Raw genomic sequence first — 24,085 nt, forward strand, 5'->3', positions numbered from 1 at the left:
GCAGCTCCCTGAGGCAGCTTCGTAGCAGCTGTCTCCCTTCACAGAGTTAGCTAGAAGCGTCCACTCGCACCCTTAATTTTGCCGGCACCCACCCTCTTCCTGCCCCCCTTGGCAGCACTGGTGCTTTCTCAGCGCGCATTTCACGCTGCCTGGCCGTTAATTGGCCAGCAAGCATGAAATTGCATTCGGGGTCCGATTGTGGGCGGAAGTGCATTTCGTGTCCACTTCCGGGCCAACTGACTTGGTGCACACGCCAAGCGCAAAATTCAGGCCCAGGATTCTGGAAAATGAAACTGTGACTTCAGGTTTCCAGGAAAGAGGCTGTGACCACAGGTTTCTGGGGAATCTGAAACTAGTTGAACCCAGATAAATACATAGGGTCATAAAAGCTCAGATTTCCCAGCAGTGCAGGCAGACTGTGGAAAGTTGTGCATGGGGTAGTTTAAAGAAGGAAACTTGAAGGCTGAATCCCAGAGCAGTGATGATAAGTGAAATTACTGCCACTGTTTCAGTCTATTTAAAGGGACCAACTAACCAGAGCCAGCCATTTTGGTGAAGACTGTACCCGCCGGACTCAGGTTGGTTAGAAGCAGCTGGCGGAGTAAAATCAGTGTCGCACTCGTGCGTGGAGAAAGGAACTAGATCTCTACCTGAGGAAGACTGAATTATGACAGGGTTTGTGACTGAATGTGGTGCCAAATGTGCTAAGTGGGCTGCTTATGAAATCCATGAAATCTATTTTTGTTGTATCTGCTATTTAAAGTGCAATATATAGTTTATATTGACCATAATTTGTCTTTTAATTAATATTTATGTTGATTTTGGTTTCATTGTTAAAATAAAGTTATAAAAAGTGAAATCTTATCCATGAATCATTTCATTGCAGGTCATTCGATAAATTTGCTTCTTTTATTTTGTTGGTCTCCACAGGAATCATAACACAGGTTTTCTCTCCTGTCACAGAACTGAAAGGGCTCTTATCAAAATTATGAATGGCATCCTATGTGACTGTGACAAAGGTAAATTACTCCCCTTCTCGACCTGTTTGCAGCCTTCAACATGGCTGACAACGCCACCCTCCTCCAACGCTTCTCAACAAGCTGGGTGGGACTGCACTTGCCTGGTTCTATTCTTATCCATCTAATCATAGTCAGGTTATTGGCTTCTCTTCCTACTCCACACCATTACCTCTGGTGTCTCCCAAAGATTTATCCTTGGCCCAATCCTATTTCTCATCAGCATGCTGCCCCTTGATGACACCCAGCTCTGCCTCACCACCATCTCTCCCAAAGCTGCTAAATCATGAGACTGTTTGTCGGGCATCAGTACTGGATGAGCAAAAATTTTGTCTACTTAAATATCAGGAAGAGCGCTCTGAGTTGGCTGCTGGTTTTAAGGATCCTGTGTAATGAGTTTAAATGGTCTCAATCCAAAATCATCCTGAGCATACACTAAAAGCCACACCAGTGTTTGGTACTAATTGGCAAGCTCATTCAGGTCCCTGCTCCAAATACTAGTCCCCCCCAGCTATTAACTCCATTCTTCTCCCTGACAACTACCCGAGACTAAACCAGTCCATTCGCAATCTGGTGCCATATTTGGCCCCAAGATAAGCATCCAACAATATATTCGTGCCATCATTAAGATTGCCTGTTTCCACCTCTGCAACATAGCCTGACTTTGTCCCATCTTAGCTTATCCTCATCCATGCCTTTGCTACTTCTAGACTTGACTATTCCGAACACTCTTGGCCAGCTTCCCACATTCTATGTTCCATAAACCGAAGGCCATTTCTCTGCTGGCACCAAGTCTGTGCATATGGACCTGCTGGCTCTCAATTAAGCTACGCCTCAATTTTAAAATTTTCATCCTTGTCTTTAAGTCCCCCCTATCTTTCTAATTTCCTCTAGCCTTACAACCCAAGGTCAATGTGCAGTGTCTTCACTTTTCCACTGACCATGAAAGCTGTGCCATTGCCTTGGTCAAAGAGGTAGCTTTTAAGGAGCATCTCAGAGAAGGGGGAGAAGTTAGATGGGTAGAGACGTTTGGGAAGGGAATTCCAGAGCTTAGAGCCCAGGTAACTAGGTGCACAGCTTTGAAAATCTGGGCTGCATAAGAGGCCAGAAGAATAGGTGCACAGAAATCACATAGGGTTCTGTGCTGGAGGGGCAAGGCTATGAATGGATTTGAAAATAAGGATGAAAATGGGTGGACTGGAATCAATGTAAGCCAGCGAGCATAGCAAGCTGAGGGCCTGAGCTGGAATGTTTTCAACTCCAGTTTGGATTGTTTTCCAGTCACATGCAGTAGATCTGAAGCTGCAACCTCAAAGGCACTATAACATGGCACAAGGGAAAAATTCAAGGCCAGTCTCCGAGGAAAATACAGGGCCAACTGCATTGAGAAGTGGGACAATTCCAGGAAAAGAAGTAGCGAGTTAGGCCAAAAGCCAGATCAAAAGTTAGGGAGAAGCCTGGCTGAGGCCGGAAATCTGGCAGTAAACCACTGTTAAATTAACAATGGCATAAAAATGAGTCAAGTCCTAGTCAGTATCTGATTAAGCCCTAACCATTAGCATTTCATTATTATCTGCCAGAGATACATTAATAGTCCTGTGGTTAGCAGGGAGCAATTGGAAATCGTCACACTGACATACAGAGGGAGAAACAAGTGCATGCATATCAATTCCTGTTAAAATAGGGCTGCAACAACAAATAGAATTACTTCAAATTGTGCACAGACAGATATTAATATGACAACTATATGGCAATATGCCATACAGATCAGGAGTGTCACAAACATGATAAATGGAATGTGCTAAAATAAATGATGTCAGCTGTGTCTGCTGTGGGGAAACTATATTTATCAGAGGCTAAATCTGTCTCAGTGTCCTTAGGCAGGGGTAATGGAAAGTCAGCTAGGATTCCCAGACACACAAAACACTCTGCTAGAAAATGCATGCAAAACATCAGGCTATTATTTTTTAAAAATACAGAAAAACAGCTTTTCTTGTGTCAGGATCAAGACTAATACTACATTCTAGTTCTAGTAAAATTATGATAAATTAATTCAGAAGATAACTCTGACTTCAAACTTGGCAAATGATATCAAAAATATATACTTTCCTAGGAAAATGATCAGATGTGAAATTACATTTCCATACCACTAACACAGAGGTGCCTCCTTGTTTGCTATTCACATGATTCTTCAGATAATATTTTTGACTGCTAACTTTAATATTAGTTTTGCTATCTCATGCTTCACTTGGGACTGCTTCCAGGCAACATACAAGATAGCTGCAGCAACTTGCACTTATATTGCATCTAAGACATTCGAAGGCACTTCACACAGGCACAAGGAAAATATGGACATCGAGCATAAGGAAGTACAAAAAGGATATCAGGGCACTGGGAGCCAATATAGGTCAATGCCAATGGGGCTGAGGAGCTGAGGTGTGGAATAGGAAATGGAGAGTAGGCTATGGGGCTGACGGGTAGTGTGTGGAGATGATAGACGTGTGAGGAGATGGGCTGAGGCAGGGGTGCAGGCAGGCGATGTTATGGGGTGGAAGTAGGCATTTTTATGATTGATAGGATATGGAGTCACAACTTAGCGCAGGGTTGAACAGGATTCCAAGATTACTAACAGTCTTGTACAGCCTGAGAGTGGCTGAGGAGGAGAATGGAATTGGTAGCAAGCTTAATGAATTATTGGCAAGAGCTTAAGCCTTATCGAAGTTCAACTGGAGAAAACTGCAGTTCATCCAATTGATTCCTGCAATGAGGGGGCACTCTTATGAGGAGTGGTTGATTAGAATGAGCTTATATTTTCTGGAGTTTAGAAGAATGAGATGTGATCTCATCAAAATGTATAAAGTTCTGAGAGGACTTGGATAGATGCCATAAGACTGTTCCTCTTTTGGAGAACAAAGAACACAGCACCATAGACTTAGAATGAGGATTCAGCCTTTAGTAGTGAAAATGAGGAGAAAGTTCCTCACAGGGTTGTAAATCTTTGGAATTATCTACCACACAGAGCTGTTGATGTGCAGTTATTGAGTATATTTCAAGACTGAGATCAATAGATTTTTGGATATGAAGGGACCAAGGAATATGAGGATAGGGCAGGAAAGTGGAGTTAAAGTAGAAGATCAACCATGATCATATTGGATAGCAGAGCTTGGTCGAGGGGCCTATATGGCCTACGCCTGCTCATGCTTCTTATGTTTTTACTCAAGCCTGGATGTTAGACACACAAACAGACAACACAAAAGGACCAAAGGAGTCAAGAGAAGTGTTGGGAGAGTTAAAGATAGAAGTTGTCAGTGTAAATGTAGAAACTGATCCCATGCCTGTGGATGTTAACATCAAGGAGCATCATTTTTGGGACAGGTCAGAGGCCAAGGATAAATCCTTGAGAAAATCTAGAGATACTGGTGCATCACAAGAAAAAAAAGCCATTGCTGGAGATGCTCTAGCTAAAATTGGAATGATAAGAGTGGAAAGAAGGTATTGCAGTTGTACTAGGTTGGAAATTGAGAAGCTTTGAAGGAGGATGATGTGGTCAACTGTATCACTGGTTGCCGAGATACGGAGACGAATGAGAAAGAATAATGCACTGTGGGGCACAGTAACTGGGGATGTGATTTGTGACTTTCATTAGGGTTGTTTCAGTATTGTGGTATGGCAGAAACCAGACTGGAGAGATTCAAACAAGATGTTGTAGGAAAGACTGACATAGATATGGAAGTAATAAGGACTGGAGAAACAGGGCAAATTGGAGCTCTGGTATAAAAATCAGAAAATGCTGGAAATACTCTTCAGGTTGGGCAACATCTGTGGAGAGAGAAGCAATGTTAACATTTCAGGTTGATGAGTTTTCATTTTGTTGAATCTTGGTCAGGTACTTCCAACGACACAGAGTCAAGAGTGGATTTTGTGAGGAATGGGGATGACAGCAGTTTCAAAGGGGAGGGGATCATTTACTGATTGATATTTGTGATCGGTGGCTGGGGGTTACCATTAACCAGAAACTGAACTGGACTAGCCATATAAATACAGTTGCTACTAGAGCAAGTCAGAGGCTAAGAATCCTGCGGAAAGTAACTCACCTCCTGACTCCCCAAAGCCTGTCCACCATCTACAACGCACAGGACAGGAGTGCGATGGAATACTCTCCACTTGCCTGGATAAGCGTAGTTCCAACAACACTCAAGAAGCTTGACACCGTCCAGAGCAAAGCAGCCCGCTTGACTGGCACCCCATTCACAAATAGTAACTCCCTCCACCACCGACACACAGTAGCAGCAGTATGTACCATCTACAAGTTGCACTGAAAGAATTCAACAAGGCTCCTTAGACAGCACCTTCCAAGCCCGCGACCACTACCATCTAGAAGGACAAGGGCAGCAGATAGATGGAAACACCACCATCTGGAGGTTCCCCTCCATGTCACTCACCCCATCCTGACATGGAACTATATCGCCATTCCTTCACTGTCGCTGGGTCAAAATCCTGGAACTCACACTCCCTAACAGCACTGCGGTGTTCCTACACCACATGGACTGCAGCGATTCAAGAAGGCAGCCCACCACCACCTTCTCAAGAACAATTAAGGATGGGCAATAAATGCTGACCTAGTCAGATATGCCCACATTCCACGTATGAATAAAAAAATACTTCAGATGGACTGGGATCAAGGAGGTGGGAGTAAGTGTTATTGACAAGAGATGCTTGGAGAAGGCATGATGAGACATCAGAGCGAAACAAGGCAGGAGATCAGAGAGAAACATGACAGAAATCCAAGAGAAACTTGAGATGTGTTCAGAGTTTGACCATGAAGAGGAGAAGGCTGCAGAAGCAGTTGAACAGATGGTCTCTAGCTTTTGAAGGTGAGGGTGGAGGATACAGGGTAAAGGGTTGGTAAAGAGGAGCAGAAGCCAGGAGTAATCTTGGTTCCCCTGGATATTCCTGGAGTAGTGGGTGGCTTTGGCAGAGAAAGATGAGATCCAATAGGTCATGACTTATTACAGCCAGATATGATAATAGACGGCTAAAACAGTTGTGCACTAGATGAGCGCAAGCCTACACTCCTAGGACTTGAAGGTGCAAAGACTGGAGCTATACTGGGAAAATAAATGAGATTGGTGAGTTTTTGCTGGGGACAAGGACATCAAAGGTGCAAGTGCGTCTGTTTGAGTAAACAGTATCCCAGAAGTATCCTGATTCCATCAGAAATCTTTAGAAAACAATGGTCAGGACATTCAAGAAGGGAGGAAGGGATAAACTAGAGAACTACAGGCCAGTCAGTCTAACCTCAGTGGTGGGGAAACTATTGGAAGCAATTCTGAGGGACAGAATTAATCTACACTTGGAGAGGCAGGGATTAATCAAGGACAGTCAGCATGGTTTTGTTAAAGGGAGGTCATGTCTGGCCAATTTGATTGAATTTTTCGAAGAGGTGACCAGGTGTGTAGATGAGGGTAATGCATTTGACATAATCTACTTGGACTTCAGCAGGCTTTTGATAAGGTCCCACATGGGAGACTGATAACAAAGGTAAGAGCCCATGGGATCCAAGGCAATTTGGCAAATTGGATCCAGAATTGGCTGAGTGGCAGGAAGCAGAGGGTGATAGTCGAGGCGTCTTTTTGTGACTGGATGCCTGTGTCCAGTGGGGTTCCACAGGGATCGGTGTTAGGTCCCTTGCTAGTTGTGGTACATATAAACGATTTAGGCTTGAATGTCGGAGGGCTGATCAGCAAGTTCAAGGATGACACGAAAATTGGTGGGGTGGTCAATAGTGAGGGGGATAGCCTTAGATTACAGGAGGATATAGATGGGCTGGTCAGATGGGCTGATCAGTGGCAAATGGAATTTAATCCGGATAAGTGTGAGGTGATGCACTTGGGCGGGACAAACAAGGCACGGGACTACAGGATGAATGGTAGGACTCTGGGAAGTACCGAGGATCAGAGGAACCTTGGTGTGCATGTCCACTGGTCCCTTAAGCTAGCGGGACAGGTAGTAAGGTGGTTAAGAAGGCATATGGGATAGTTGCCTTTATTAGCCAAGGCATAGAATATAAGAGAAGGGAGGTTATGCTGGAACTGTATAAAACGCTGGTTAGGCCATAGCTAGAGTATTGCGTGCAGTTCTGGAATCCGCATTATAGGAAGGGTGTGATTACACTGGAGAGAGTGCAGAGGAGATTTACCAGGATGTTACCTGGGCTGGAGAGTTTTAGTTATGCGGAGAGATTGGATAGACTAGGGTTATTTTCACTGGAGCAGAGGAGATTGAGGGGGGACATGATTGAGGTGTATAAAATTATGAGGGGCATGGATGGGGTAGACCAGGAAGGAACTTTTCCCCCTGGTGGAGGGATCAATAACCAGGGGGCATAGATTTAAGGTAAGGGGCAGGATGTTTAGAGGGGATGTGAGGAAGAATTTTTTTCACCCAGAGGGTGGTGGGAATCTGGAACTCACTGCCTAAAAGGGTGGTAAAAGGCAGAAACGCTCATAACATTTAAGAAGTATTTGGATGTGTACTTGCAATGCCATGGTAGACAAGGCTATGGGCCTAGTGCTGGAAAATGGGATTAGAATAATTAGGTACTTGTTTGACCGGCGCAGACCTGATGGGCCGAAGGGCCTTTTTCTGTGCTATAGATCTCTATGACCCTATGACTTTATTACCGCAAAGGGTCACTGACATTGAGACTAAATGGGCATCCTGAGCCCAAATTTGCCAGCACTTTGACATGCTCAGCAATTTAACCGTTCTTTGAAACATGGAATCACCAGCTCCAAAGCCCTCGTGGGTAACCCCTCCATGAAGCTGGCAGCCACCCCACAGAGCAGGGAATCACTGTCACCATAGCCCGAAGAATAGACTCTAATACTGGTCCTTCAATATTTAAGTTGGCAGGCAGCCACTTCACATCCAGTCCTGTAGTTGGGAAACTTTCCTGGCAACAGGACTTTGTCAGAAAGCTGTCCTAAAATAGCACCCGCTATTTTCCCAGCAGCACCCCACATCACCCCCACATCCCCGCACCCAGACCATCATATGGAAGCCAGGAAATTCCTACCCAATGAAACTTGACAATCACTTACTGGGCCAAGTCTTCCTTCTAGGTAGGAAACGTTAGCGTCCATGTCTCTCAGGATTTTATCCACTGCTGTGCCCATGCTGTGGACATGAAGGCTGCAGATATTTTCATGTTCATATATTTTCTTGCCAGTGCGCTCTTCATAATGCATAAGTGCTTGACGGACTTCATTTAACACAGTATCGTAGACATGTACCTTTTTCCTCAGTTGCTCAATCTGAACATTGGCATCTCGAACAGTCTCATCCTGCATATGATTAACTGTTTCAAGGTCTTGCACTGTGTTGTGCAGCTTGCATATCAATTCACCTTGGTCCTGACTCTCTTTAAATCTGAAATATAATACAAATTCACTGATTTCAGCAACTGCTATTGCAAGATTCTATTAATTCTCAGCCTGTTACTCGCACTTTTCTACAGAGTATTGAAAAGGATTTTTAGGTTTTCACAGCTCTCGTTAAACATCTTTAAATCAATCTAGAACAATTTCATATAATCTTTGTATTAAAGTAGAAAAATGCAACAGGGAACAACACAGGAGCATTATGACTGAGGAAAAATAACAGCTGGCATACTTGCCCAGTGCCACCATTGCACAAAACTGGTGGTCTGTCATACTAACAGCACCACCTGAGACGTCAGCAGGTTTCAGCTCTGGAATAGTACGTTAATGCACTGAGTCTCCAGGGGAGATGGGGGCAAGATGGAGAACAGACAGACCACAAATTTTTGAAAAAAGATTTAATTTACAGGATGAAACATGCCACCTGGTGTGCTGCTCAGCCATGCACAGAAGGAACCCCCCAGTTGCACATGCTGGTCTTTACTAAATTAACTGATTTACAGCTACTTTGCTTCAGTATTCTATCACTGCCCTTAGTAGCTTGGTGTAAAAATGAAATAGGGAGTCCTGGGTAAAAAAAAATGTCAGATTTTCCACTGTATACCTGTGTGAACTTCAGGGGAAGATGGAAAATGCTATTTTGTGTTGGCACTCACAGTTGCCATAAAGAATGGCTGATTAGGCGATATAACAATGGGGCAGGTAAGGCAGAAAGTGCACCTTGACAGATGGTCAGCATCTTGAGCGAATTGGATGAAAATTGGATACAGTTTCCGGCATGTTTTCAGGGTCCTGCTGTGTGATAGTAACATCCTCCTCAGCCTGTGGAGCTGGAGTTGCTGAAGTAACAGGAAGTGGGGATTCGAATGGGCTGGACACTCCTGGAGTCACCTGGGTGGATGGCCCTGGGGTGTGCACCTGCCGATCCTCCTTCTTATGGGTGCGCAAGGGCCCCAGGCTGACTCCTTGAGGAGAAGGGGTAGCTGGAATGAGATCAAGCTGCCCCGCCTCTCTCTCGCGTACACATTATTGGAGGCCAATTATGGCATCAGTGATGGAGTTCAGCCTGTGCAGCAGTGCAGGACTGATGTTCTGGACCAAGGTCTCCATAGCAGCCGTCATCCTACCGGTGTTGTCCTCGGTGCGTTGGCATGCCGGTGCTATCACCTTAGCCTGAAGGCAGATGGACACCTCCATTGTGCCCTGAAATACGAGGAGTGCAGCGGACATCCCTTCCTGATGTCCCCGAGCTTGCCTTTGCAGCTCCAGGAATTGGACATAGCCGAATCCAGAGGCTCATCATCAGACTTAGACTCAGCAAATTTCTGGCCTCCAACAGTCATCTGAGTGCCAGAAAACTTTGAAGTCCCTGCTGCCCTGGAGGCCCTGGGTCGTGAACTCTGTCAGCTGTTTCCCAGATGCGCCTTTAAAGCAAGGAGAGATAATTAGTGCATGGCAGGGGGCTACAGAACAGGACACTCGACTCATAGCATGGCTGTCTGATGGACGTTGCACTGCTGGATCCTCATTTGATACAGCACCACTGAACTCACCGTCAGCACAAGAATGGTCCTGATCCTCACCAGCCAGCTGGATGGCTCTATTTTCAAAGTCCGTAAGAATCTTGATTTCAGGCATTCCTCCACCAGTCTGTGACCTCTCCCTCTTGTTGCGTGCCAGCTTGTCCTGCATGAATAGAGATGGAGAGAGTGTAAGAAGGATACCTGCCAGACCAGATAATAAGTATGCCTGGCATATGTGGGTGCTGAGCGGTCCCATGGATGGGATGAGGACAATGAAGGTGTGTGCGAGAGAGTGAAGAGTGATGTCCCTTGAACTGGCAGTGAGTGAGATCCCTGTGGATGTCTGATAGGTTTGTGAGTGTGCAAGTTGAGAATGATAAGTGTGGCTTGCCCTGACGGAACGGAGGAGATCATTCATCCTATTTCAGCATTGGGTGGCTGCCCTATTTTGCAGGGCGTTGGCACTGACCACCGCTGCCGCTGCCTCGCATGCTGGGTTACTCCTGCGGCCAGAGCGGAGGTAGAGGACATTACGGCGGGCCTCCTCTGTGCCCAAAAGGCGCTCGAGGGACGCATCATTAAACTGGGGGTCTGCAGTTCTTCTTGCCTTTTGGGGCCATGTCTTCCACGCAGCTTCCTGGGCTGGAAGCACTGAGAGGTGTGCACGTGGCTGCACTTTAAACATGGTGCCCAGTGTAACAAAGGGGCAAGGAGATGACATGGCAGGCAAATGAGAGCCCAACCGCCATTGAAACGGTATGTTTCCTGGGAATGCATTATTAATGAGGTGGGTTTGGGACAATACAGCATGAAAAGCCATCATTGCGACTGGCGGGTAAAATGTCTTTCTTCCCCGCATGCTACCGCACTTAATGTAAATCTGGGCCTATTCCACCCGAAACCTTCTCTGTTCAGGTATTGACTGAAAATTCAAATTTCTTTTTAATAGTTATTTGTCTCTACAGGGGTCAAAACAAAACGTCCAAAAAAGCTTGAGGAAAGCCCAATAATGCTTAACCCTATCTACTAAACAGTGTTAATGGGCAAGGAGAATGACAAAAGCTCTGTGTCAACTTTCAAAAAACGTCTCTTATCCCCAATTCACTAAGGCAATCCAGCATGCTTTTGGAGACAACAGTCCCTACATATCATCAGGGCTACTCATTTAAGCCTTACAACTCAGATATCACAATGCAACTAGGGAGGTCGGACTGTCAGGCCTAGAAAAGTCAATTTCCATGGGTCAGTCCCAAAGATCACTTATTCCAAGCTTCATGACCCATTTTGTGTGTTGTTATCCAGCTTTGAAAACCCACAAGAACTGAAGTGATGGTGTGGGTTTTCCCTGTAACTCTGGTTCCCTGCCTGTCTACCCGTTTCAATGCTGCAGAGGAGAGCCAACTGCCAAAGTTACCTTCATTCAAGACTAGTCACAAGATTCTGGCAGAACTGTTAAAATTTTGGACTCTTATTACTTTATTTCAGAACAGTTAAAATGATTGTGCAAGTCCAATATTGTACTGCTGGCTACTTGCTGAAGGAAGAAACAATTAACTCGCTCTTATCACATCATCAGAATGCTCCAATGTGTATTTGCAACCAACATATTACTATTTTTAAGATAAAAGTAAAAAACTGCGGATGCTGGAAATTCAAAACAAAAACAAAAATACCTGAAAAACTCAGCAGGTGAGAGTTGAGGTACCTGCTGGTTTTTCCAGGTATTTTTGTTTTTATTACTATTTTTGCTTGTTGCTTATGATGTAAGGAGGTTTGACAATCAATGTGGATACATCAAGTCCCCACAAAAAGCCAATGAATGAATGATTAGGTGCTGAATTTCTCAGCAACTTGCTGGGCGTGCTTTCCTTGGAGGGGTATGTAAATACATCAGGTGGCTAGCCCACTGCCTCCTGGTCACCCCCAACCTAGTCCCCATAATAGAGGGTTGGTAAGGCAACCACTACACTGCCTGCCCTTAGGCCTATTGAGGGCCTTAAGTGGCCAATTATTGCCCACTTAAAGCTCTCAATACACCTCCATTACCAAAATACACTGGCCGGCTGAAGACAGGCTAGGGTTAGTAGGCCAGTTTTACACCAGCTTTGGTGAAAGGGCAGGAAAGAAGGGGATTACCTCCTTTTTTTGGGGGGGAGGGCCTTTGCACATCACAAGTACCCCACCTATGATCTTACCCCAACCTTTGTACCTTCCCGCCTGAACTTCAAAACACACAACCCCCCCAAAGTGCCCCTTACGTCCCTCACTAGGCACCACGATCCCTCTCCAGGCTCCCCAATCCCTCCCCATCCAAACCTTCGGATACCCAAGCTCAAAGACGATGTCATCTCTGCTGTCCCAGCAGCACCCACACAGATTAGTTAGCAGCTCTTGAGGGCAGCACTTCCTCCCATTGAGGGGCAGAAGTCTAATTCTCACCTCACTTAGGCCACCAGGAGTCTTTCATAGCTGTGGGGCGGTTTTGATAAAAGTCAGTCGATTCGGGACTGATTTAAAATGCAGCCCTAGGTTTTTTTTGCTGCTGGCTCTTGACACCAGGAGAACTTCTGTTGTTCTTTTAAAAATGTGAATGCCATTTTGGGTTAATTTTGCTTTGCTGGTAATAACTGCAATTGTCAAAACATTCCAGAAAGTTGACTTGCATTGACTTCCAGATTGAAATATGAATCATTTTGATTAGGGAGGAGGTTATAGAGGGACAACAATGTGATTCATCAGATTTTCCAATAGTAATTCAGGTCAGTACTTACCTGAGATCCATCAGATTATCTCTTTCTGCTTGCAATTCCTGTAATTTACTCTGCAAATCTATCACAGACCGTCTAATATTAAACTTCGGCTGTTCATGATGCTGAACATTCTGAAAAGAGGGAGGAAAATGGATATGATGTTGCCGTACAAAATTATTTACATTTTTCATAGTTTAGCACAATTAAACTTCAATTCACTTCCATTTTAATTTATTGTCTGCACGGAAATTCATTTCAGGTACATTGCTCGTTCATTAAAAAATTACATATATATGAATAGTAACAATAAAAAGAAAGAAAATTACCCTATCACAAAAGTCCAACTTTAATTAAAATATATGATAAAGACTATTCCAGTACATTAAAATAGTCAGTCAGTGAGTCCCTTCATAAGTGCATATCATCATCCATTCATCAAGCTCCTGTTAAAAGTTCTGACAGAAAAGAGCAAGCACGAGTTCAAGAACCAATCTGTCCTGCATCTAAAGGATTGTAGCCTTTTCCGTGAACACATCCAAAAGTAATACTGAAAGAAAGGTGATTCACGCTGTTCATGATACCCTCTACTTTCGTCAAAATTCTTCAAGGACAGCATTACTTCCATTAATTTTCTGTGAAAAAACATCTGGGAAGGAATTTAAATGTACTTTGAACTAACAAAATACAGTGTTCAGGACTTCTTTAAATTCTAACCCTGGATCTGCCCATTGTAGAAACCTTGCTGATTTGTAGTGCACTAAATTTCAAATTGGGGCATGTTTGATGAAAATTAAATTTACAGAAAAATGAGAATATTTTTCATAGCAAAAGACAAAGTTTCAAACATTCTTAATTTGCAGTCAGATAGAACCCATCAACGATCAAAGGATCATTGTTCTTTTTAATATTCTCCAATGTTAAAAATATATTTGATTTGTCTGTACTTTGTGTATCATTTTTTTACTATGGAACTTCTTCATATATACGTGCCAAAATAGAGTGTTATTTTAGATGTGTAATCCAATACATTTTCAATGTGATTGCTCAAATATTTGCCTAAAAAACCCACAAGAACCAGTATGTTGAATCAAAATAATATCTAAATATGTGGTGACTATCAAAGAAGAAGATGAATACTACAGTTAAGAATTTCAACAAGTTATCATATTTTCTCCCTCCGTAATACATTAAAGGCATCAGCAGTTCTGCAGGTAAAGGTAGATCCTTGGTACCTCAGCCAATTAGTTATCTTCTTGTATGAGCCAGATGAATGGTAGGCCATTTAATCATGAGCTAATGGGTGTCACAGCCAAGTTTAATCCTTTCCACGGCTCACATCCACACGTCTATAATAACAATGCTCACTTTTTGTTATCCAGCTCTAAAGAAGAGGCATACCGACTCAAAACTCTCTCCACATATACTGCCAGACCTGCTGAATTTTTCCAGCATTTTCTGCTTTTACTTCAGATTTCTATGTCAGCATTATTTTGCTTTTATCTCAGTTTTTGTTTGTTGGAACAGTTTTGATTGATCAGTTGAAGAGGCATGTCTATTGGTGGGTTTATTTGATGGACGTTGCCTGATGCCTTTGGGGGCACCTGGGGCATGGAGAAGACTGGCACACTCGATGCATGTGCAACTGCCAATGGTGGTGGCAGCAACAGAGTGGGTGCATTGATGGAGAAAAATAACAGCCAGGTAAGGGGAGCCCAATGGGAAAGCTTCAGTGGCTGGAGAGATCACAATGAGACATACACAATAAGGCTTGGCTGATCGAGAGCCCAGACATCCATTACTTCTATTGAGATAGTTGAACCTCAGAGAAAACATTGTTTGATTGACAGGTCTAGGTCACTGATCTCCGCAGTCAATTCCACAATGTTTATTCATACAAGGTTAAGTGGTTTTCAAGAATTTGTGGTTTCTGTTTCTGATACTTTAATGGGTCTGGATAATTGACACTTTAATTGCCTTGTAGTGAAATGATTTTTTTTAAACATCGTGGAAAGTAATGAATGAATAACTTTTTGAAGCTTTTTGTTAAAAATACAGATCCTACTGTCACTATAGGGTTTATTGGTCGAGATAGTGTACAGGGGATCAATTGGCATGGAAGTGCCATTGTTTGGCATGGGGGCATGGGGGCATGAGGGACCATGGGGTTGGTTGGATGCTAAAACCTGGCATAGGGAGCACGAGGGACCATAGGAGGTGGGTGGAGTACCATAGCTTGGTAAAGGGGCATGAGGTGGTACGGATGGGGCATGGAGAGTGTGTGAAGAATGAAGGGGGGGTGTGAGGGATGAGGCCTGGAGGGCCTTAGTGTTTTTATTTTAACTGGAACAAAGTCCCAAATCACCGAGAGTTTGGTTGCCACTACAAATGGCTCGGCAAGTAGGTACAAATAATTAAAGTTTACAACAAGTATATGAATATCACAGAAAGGAGAAGATGCAGGTTTCATAACTACAATTTCCCCAAAGGTGAGTTCACGATCTTGACCAAGAAAAGGAATGCAATTTTTTTTTAAATCTCTGGGTATAGTTGTATAAGATGCTATTAGTGACCAGCTCAAGAGTAGGACTGACTCTCGAGCATTGCCTACACATACTTTCAAGCATGAAATGGAGAGATAGGGGATGGAAGGTGCAGTTTTAAATAGTTTGCTTTTCATACAGAATTTTACTTCACTTGATCACTTATTGTTTACCTCATTTGCACAGTCGTCCATTGACTTCTCCACACATGGTGATCCAGGAGACAGGATGTTCTTTCTGGAGACAACCAAATCTAGGTCATATTTTGTAGTCTGTGGTGATTTGTTACGAGGGGCTTTTGAGATAGAAGCCTGAAATAATGAGCTATGAAAGGGAGATCTCACATTTGGGAAGGTTGCTGTAAAAGAACCTGAAACAACAATTTAAAAACAAATAATTGTTTGGCTATAAAAAATTGAGTATTGCTGAAAAATGAGCCATTGTCGCAACGATGTGACTTGTTAATAAATGATATTAATCTGTAATTTCATCTTATGAACAAAAATATGCTGAACTGTTTAAAAAGGACTTTTTAAAGACAAGAAAAGACACAGACTAAAGATGGCTGCCATGAGTCACCTGATGTCTGGTATTGCAAGTTGATCAGCTTCTGGAAAGTTCCACTATGAACTGTAATCCAGACATGCCCAGACACCTTCATGGAATTTCACACTGAGGATGTCAAGAACTACTTCAAAGGGGTTTACTGAAAAAATGTATCAAACCTAACATATTTCTATAAGACTACCTCTCCAGCGGAGACAAAAAGTCTGCTGGAACAATGGCTATATGGAGATATGTCTTCCTATTTCATCAAGCTGGATACTGACTCATTCAGGGGATTAATGGCTGGGAATTACAGGATCTACTCACATCCACCACACCCGCCTCCCCCATCTCCCAGCCATAAAACAAAAGCACTGTCTGTTCAGACATCATATAAACAAACACTTTGTGAAATCATTATGAGGAGAGAGAGGTTATGTGACTGAGGTAACCATTTTGAAACCCCTTTAATATAGCATGCAAGCTGCAGTGTTCAGTAGTCTGGAAAAGCTGCCAATGGAGCAGTAAGGAGCTCCCTTCCCTCCTCCCCCAAGTTAAGACCCTATCGCTTACTGTTTAAAAATCCAGCACATTAAATCAGGCAAGAACATGGCAAATGGAATATAATGTGAAGAAATGTGAAGTTAACCACTTTGGTCAGAAAATTAGAAAAGCAGAATATATTTTTCAATTGAGAAAGTCTATTAAACGTTAGTATTCAGTGTGAACGATAGTCCTTGTATGTGAATCACAGGAAGTTAACATGCAGGTGCATGTTAGGAAGGCAATGTTGTGTTTGTGCTTATTACAAAAGAAAGAAGGTGTGTGATGGCCCATGCACTTTGGGGAGAAAATGAAACTATATTTTATGCTGGGTTGTTGGTTCCTTTAAGAACTAGGGGTGGAATTGTCCCAGGTTTGCACTAAGTGTGGTAGCGGGCAGGTAAACCGACATTTTACCCACTGGCTGCAATGGCAGGTTTTCACGCCGTATCATCCCAAACACGTCGCATTACTTATGCATTGCCGGGAAACATGCTGTTTCCATAGCGGGCGGTCTCTCATTCACCTGCCATGCCATCACCTCACCGCTTCAACACACTGGGCGCCGTATTTAAAGTCCAGCCAAACACGCACATGTCAGTGCTCACAACCCATGACTACTGCAGGGAAGATGTACACACAAAGCAAAAAGACTGTAGCCCCGAGGTTTCACGACGTGTCACTGGAACACCTTTTGGATGCCATGGAGGCCCACCGCAATGTCGGCTGCCTTTGCTCTGGCCACAGGATGGGGCAGCAACATGACCAACCAGGCTTGGGAGGCGATGGCAGCTGTGGTCAGCGCCAACACCCTTCAAGAGCCACCCAGTTCTGCAAGGGGATGAATGATCTCCTCCATTCCGGCAGGGTAAGTCACTCCTCTCACACTCTCAACTCACACACTCACAAACCCATCAGAAATCTCAAGCTAGTTCAAGGGACATCACCATTTACTCTCTCATACCTTCATTGTCCTCAGCTTGTCCATGGGACCACTCACCACCTACACATGCCAGGCATACTTATCATCTGGCTTGGCAGGCATCCTGCTTACACTCTCTTCTTCTCTATTCATGCAGGACAAGCTGTACACAAGAGGGAGAGGTCACAGGCCGGTGGAGGAATGCCTGAAATCAAGGTCCTCACATATCTTGAAAACAGAGCCATCCAGCTGGCCAGTGAAGATCTGGACCAGTCCAGTACAGACGGTGAGATCAGAGGTGCTCTACCAAGTGAGAGTCCAACAGTGTAACATCCATCAGACAACCATTCTGTGAGAGAAGTGTCCTGTTTCACAGGCCACTGCCATTCACTAATTATCTCCTCTTGCTTCCACAGGCATTTCTGGGAAACAGCCAACAGAGTCCACAACCCACAGCCTCCAATCAAGTCCCAAAGAAACCTCTAAAGAGGAATCTGAAGGCAATCTCCTTGAAGTCCAATCCCAGCGCTCACTCACACCCTCCACCAGCGCAGAGACACACACCTCGGTGGGGCCTAGCTTTAGAATAGCCTCGGGATAACAATCTGGGGTGCACATTGCACTGTCTGATCCACTGCAGGCGACAGCAGTGACTTCCCTGGTGTCCAGCATTCAGAAGACTGTTGGAGGCTGGAAATTTGCTGAGTCCAAGTCAGATGAGGAGCCTCTAGACTCGATCATGTCACAGCTGCTGCAGCTGCAAAGGAAAGCTCGGAAATATCAGGAAGGCATGTCCACTTCACTCCTCAGATTGCAAGGCACAATGGAGGAGTCCGTCCACCTTTAGGCTGAGGTGATAGCGCTGGCATGCCAATGCATGGAGCTCAACACTGGTAGGACGGCAGCCGCCATGGAGACCTTAGTTCAAGATGTCGCTCCTGTACCACTGCACGGGCTCAAATCCATCGCTGATGCCATAGTTGGCCTCCAACAATTTGTGCATACGTGAGAGGGGTGCGGGGCAGCTCGATCTCACTCCAGCTACCCTTTCTCCTCAAGGAGTTAGCCCGGGGCCCTTGGGTTCCCATAGGGAGCAGGATTAGCAGATGTGCCCCCCAGGGCCACCCATGGATGTGATTCCGCGAGTGTTTGGCCCAACCAAATCCCTTCTTCCTGTGACCTCAGCAACTACAGATCCAAAGGAGGAGGGTGCCACTGCCACACAGCAGGACCCCAAAAGTAGGCCAGGGCCCCCCAGGTCGCAGCCTTCCAGGTGACGCCCGCCAAGGTCATCACAGACCAGGCATAGCAGTCAGCAGGCTGCTTCCACCTCCGCTGTGTCCAGGGAGCACCAACATTAGGAAAGTTAAGAAGATGTTAAAAAAAACTCTTTCAGAGTCAACCAAATAAACTAAATTAACAAAATGAAGGACAAAATAAACACAGCCCCTAAATTAGGGAACAAAAAACGAAAGACAACATTTAAAGGAAACTTACAAACATCAAATCAAAATGTGATTAAAGGGGTTGATAAAAAACCCCAGTTCCCGCGGTGCCCACTGGGCACGGAAGGCCTTGACGGTGCCAGCAGACATCGCGTGCTCCCTCTCCAGGGACATCCAGCCGCGAACATAGCCACGGAAGAGGGACAGACAGTCGGGTGGAATGACCCCCCTTGATCACCCGCTGCCTGGACATGTTAATGGCTAACTTGGCCAGGCCCAGGAGCAGGTTCATGAGGTGGTCCTCCTCCCTCCCAACCCCCTCCGCACTGGGTGCCCGTAAATCAGGAGCATGGGGCTGAAGTGCAAACAAAACATCAGTAAAAGGTTTTTTTAAATAACTGAAAAGGGAATGCAGCCTACAACAGCCTATATATACATGATCCACGGACTACACAAGGCCTGGTTGCACAGCCTGGGGACGGGTGTTAATCACTTATACATACTGTTCACTATTGTCAATAAACTCCCATGAATGTCTCCCTGCCTATGGCTCCTTGTTCTGGATGAGCAGTATGTGTGTCAATCAGATGTGAAGCCTTTCTGCACAAAATGAAGTCAGGTGTCTCAGTCCAGGGCCACTTCCCTGTGCTCTGTGCAGCCTTCAGACCAAAGTGATGGTCCGGCCTCACACTCCCTGGACACATTACTGATGCCTGCAACTCAAAGGTGGTTGTTGTTGCTGCCAGAATGTAGTGGGAAGGTGTCAAGAGTTCTGTCATTCTCTCTGTGTGATCTCAGCACCTTTAAGGTGGGCCTGGCCCCCATCTCTGCAGCACTGTGACCAGTGACGCTCTGCTCCTGAAGGGGTCAGGTGATGAAGGCAGACAAAGGATCAGGCACTTTCAAAGTTTCATGGCTGTATCTCTATGATAGGACTCTGATCACAGAGCGCAAGAGAGCTGCCCTCAGCCAAACAGAAGTCAGATATTCTCAGAGGCTATGTGAAGATCTATGGAGTGTCCTCACTGCATGTCATCATCCTCCTCCTGGAATCGAACGACTATTAGAGCCTCCGTGACAGGAACATTATCACAGAGGGTATGTGCGTTGCCATAAGCCAGACTGGAGTCAAACGTTCACAGATGCAAGGTGAGGATCACTGCATGTCGTCATCATCTTCCACAAATCTAGCAGCTATGAAGGCCTCCTGAGCACACCTGCCTCATCTGACCAGTGCGAGGGTCTCATCCCCGTCATCGCTGCCTTCAAGGACCTCCTCACCCTCATCCCTGTCATCGTCCTCCTCATCCAAGGAGACATCCAGCTCCTCCACCTCCTCCTCAGCCAGCTCCTCTCCCTGTTGCAGCACCAGGTAGTAATGGGCGCAGCAGGTGACGACGATACATGACACCCTCTGTGGGCTATATTGCAGGGCTCCACTCTACGGGCCAGGCAGCGGAACCTCATTTTCAGCATCCCGATGGTGTGCTCCACCAAGTTGAGAGTTGCAGCATGAGCCTAACTATACCTTTGCTCTGCTGCAGTCTGAGGCTGCTGCACAGGTGTCATCAGCCACGGCCTCTGGAGGTAGCCCTTGTTCCCAAGGAGCCATCACTGCAGCTTCTGTGGACCCTGGAATACATCAGGGATCTATGGCCCACTGAGAATGTAGGAGTCATGCACACTCCCTGGAAACTGTGCACAGACCTGCAGGATGCATTTCTGGTGGTCACACACCAGGTGCACATTCAGTGAATGGAACAGCGATTGATATAGTTGACCATGTCCTGTGACGGAGATCTGAGTGTCACGCGAGTGCAGTCGATGGCACCCTGCACCTGAGATCTGGGAAAATTTAATCGGTCTTGCATCCTGGCTGTCCTGGTCCCAGGTGGAAAGCACAGAGTTGTGTGCCCTCACGGAGACGGCATCCATGACCTCATGGATGCATTTGTGGGTGGAGGCTTGTGAAATCCCACAGAGGTCACCTGTGGAGTCCTGAAAGGAGCCACTGGCCTAAAAATTGAGCACCACGGGTCACTTTCACAGCCACTGGTAGTGGTTGCCCTCCATGTCCCCATAGTGCCAAATCCTGCAGCAGCTGGCAGATGTGACTGACCAGTTCCTTAGACATGCACAGTTATCGGCGACACTGATGCTCGATCATCTGCAGGAATGAAAGGCAGCGTCTATAGACTCTGGGTGTCGCTAAGCACCGACCAGCGATGGCTCGCTGCAGCTCTTCGGCAGCATGTGCATGAGCCTCAGCCACCCCTTCTTCCTGAGGGTGCTGCTCTTCCCTCTGTGCAGCCAGTTGCCTCCATCACTCTCACCTCCGTCATCTTCACTGACTGTACACCACAAGGCGTACAGTTAGTTCACCAGGCTCCATGATCCTGATGTACTCCTACTGCATGATGAAAGAGAGAGACACGTGGTTAGCATGGGTGTACTAAGAATCTGTCTTGGTTAAGTGCGAAGGCCCCTTAACACTTCCGGGAGAGTGCTGGCCATCCCTTAGATGGCCGGAGTTTAGTGCACTACATGGCTGCCTGAAACCCCACTCACTTCCACCCCACTCCACCTGACCGATTGAAGGCAGCTTAGCCCACTGGACTGCATGCTGTGCTCTCAGCTCACATGCAGGCATTCTCCTAATCCACACTGCAAGGCTGCACTGTTAGCGTGAACCATCCGGGAGACTGGTCCAAACCGGGCTGCTGACACTGCTTCATGGCCAGCTTTAGCAAGGAGATTATACAACGTGCCCAGTCGTCCAACTGTTCTGCAATACACTAAAAGGCTCATTACTTTGCAGTCTGTGGCAGGGGGTGAAAAGCTCTTGAGCACTTGGTGGCACTTTGATGCCTCTGCATTGCTTGAGTGGGCAAATAAACTTGAAGCCCGACTCCAATCATATCAATGGCTGCGCCTGAACTGTCTCATTTGCAGAGAAATTGTTACCTTATATAAGGTGTCCCTAATGCGTGGCTGCTTCCCTCGCCCGCCCTACCCCCAGCCCCAAATGCTTGTACACTACATTCAACCGCAGGGCTGCCCTTGACCCGTCCCCAACGCCCCCCAAGTCACCTCAACCACAGGGCCGCCCTTGCATCCTCCCCACCACCCACCAACACACCTCAAGCTTGAAGACCAACAGGCAACCCTGGTGAGCGCTGCGCAATGTTACCATGCACTCATCTCCAAGTTCCCCTCAAAGTGCAGCCCACCAAGTGCACACCTTTTATGTGCTGTTGTGAAACAAGTTGGCATGAGTGGATGATCCAGCGTGGCTGGGGGTTGATTCCAGCAGGCAGGCCTAATAATGATATGCAGAAGTATTACAATGAGGTTCCCAAAATCTGATGGTGGGAAAAGCGGCCCACCATCGGCAGGCTGAGCGGACGACTGCAAACGGGTTTCATGTCATCGTGAAACCAATCGCATCATACTGTCTGCTCATGCCAGCAAACATGCCTGACTCCAGCGGGCATGGAAAATCCCATTCTAGGTTTCTGTAGGAGTTGATTTTTGAGAAAGCATCTGGCTTCCAGTAAATGATCATGTGACCAAGCTGCCTGGGAGATAAGCAATAGAATAGTACAGTCAACAAGAAGTTAATTATAGGGGTGACAAGCGGGTGGGTGTGGCTCTAGTCTCAAGCAGGGTTTTTAGAACAATCTGACTGCAGAGCAAGGTGCACAGATCATGTGGTTAATCTTTGAAATTTTGTTAAGTATCTGACTTGGGTTTGGGGGGTGGACGTCAAATGGGAGCAGAAGGAAATTTGAGTTAAATTCAGTTTAGAAAATAATTAACTGTTTATTGTACTTTTAATATCTTCAACGTAATTGACCATTTAAGTTGGTGCAGTTTTGATTATTCATGTTGATTTTTCTTTAGTAAAATTCTTTAGACTTAAGCCATGAAGCTTGTGTTTTCATTCTTTGAGCAAGTACCTGGGTTTTCGGATTCTAAAAGGAAAACAAATAAACACGTTACCGGTCTCTACTGAGATCATAACAATTGGTGGTCTCATCCAGGATCGTAACAGGTACAAAGTAAAAAAGTCTTACTTCCATTATTAGGGCCTTGGTGAGACCGCACCTGAAGTACTGTATATAGTTTTGATCTCCTTAACCTGAAAAGGATGGACATGCCTTAGAGGGAATGCACCCAAGGTTTACTGGACTGATTTCTGAGATGAGTGGATTGTCCCATGAGGAGAGATTGAGTAGAATAACCCATATTCGCTAGAGTTTAGAAGAATGAGAGGAAATCTCATTGAAACACATAAAATTCTTAAGGAACTTGACAAGTAGATGCTGGGAGATGTTTATTCCGGCTGCAGAGTCTAGAATTAAGGGTCAGAGTTTCAGAATGAAGGTTTGGCCATTTAGGACTGAGATGAGAAATTTCTTCACTGAAAGGTTGTGATACTTTGGAATTCTGTACCCCAGGGAGTTGTGGATACTCAGTTGTTGAGTATATTCAAGACAGAGACAACTATATGTTTGGATACATCGGGAATCAGGAGATATAGAGATGCTGTAGGAACTGGAAGTAGAGGAGATCAGCCATGATCATACTGAATGATAGAGCAGGCTCAAAGGGCCATATGGCTTATTCCTGTTACTGTTTCTTACTTTCTTATGTTCTCACACCATGGTCTGAAAGGGAGACTGCAAAATGTAAAACAGCTCATTACCATATGTATAAGATAAATACAAAGAAAATGCCAAAAGGTGCAGAGAGCCATATAATGTGTGGAAGTTATGCAGAACACAGGAAAGAAAGAGGTCAGAGAAAGATAGAAAATGAGATAAAGTTCCAGACGCCTAGGGCAGAATTTTCTGCCTGTCCGGCGGGCAGTGCAGGAGTGGGCATGGACAGGCGTGGACCCGGTCGCTACCTGCAATCGGGTCCATGCCACCATTTTATGTGGCAAGCCAATTAAGGCCCAACCAACATGAAACATGGCTCCTGGGATAGCAGGAGTGGGCGGGCAGCAGCGGGACTGCTATGACCGCTGGGTCCAATGGCTACCTGGCGGCCTGTTTAAGAGAGCTCCTGTGGCCTTGCAAAGGCTGTCAAACATGGCCAGCAGAAAGGCTCCCCAGAGCACTGCTGGTGAGTAGGCCAAGCAGGAGGGTAGGGCAGGAGGGCACTGTGCCCCTCGTTTCTCAGACAATTGCCTTGCTGCCCTGTTCAAGGAGGTGGAAGCACAGCAGGAGGTCCTCCTACCCCAGGCCAGAAGGAGGAGGCCCCCCACATGACCAAACGTGCCTGGGAGGAGCTGGTGGAGGTGGTGAGCTCCCGCGACGTGGTGCGATGCAACTGGATCCAGTGCCGCAAACA

At 45.7% G+C, this 24,085-nt stretch overlaps 1 protein-coding gene across 1 annotated transcript in view; it reads right to left on the reverse strand.

The window, feature by feature from the left end:
• LOC121282549 (coiled-coil domain-containing protein 158-like) overlaps positions 1-24,085 on the reverse strand; it is a 187,254-nt gene that overhangs the window by 116,132 nt on the left and 47,037 nt on the right. The window contains exons 5-7 of the mRNA XM_041196290.1: positions 15,445-15,641; positions 12,753-12,862; positions 8,120-8,447 (exon numbers count right to left, since the gene is read on the reverse strand). Of these exons, the coding sequence (XP_041052224.1) occupies positions 8,120-8,447; positions 12,753-12,862; positions 15,445-15,641 (635 nt within the window). The remainder of the gene's footprint in view (positions 1-8,119; positions 8,448-12,752; positions 12,863-15,444; positions 15,642-24,085) is intronic.

This window comes from Carcharodon carcharias, chromosome 1, assembly GCF_017639515.1.
Source record: "Carcharodon carcharias isolate sCarCar2 chromosome 1, sCarCar2.pri, whole genome shotgun sequence".
In the NCBI taxonomy this organism is placed as follows: domain Eukaryota; kingdom Metazoa; phylum Chordata; class Chondrichthyes; order Lamniformes; family Lamnidae; genus Carcharodon; species Carcharodon carcharias.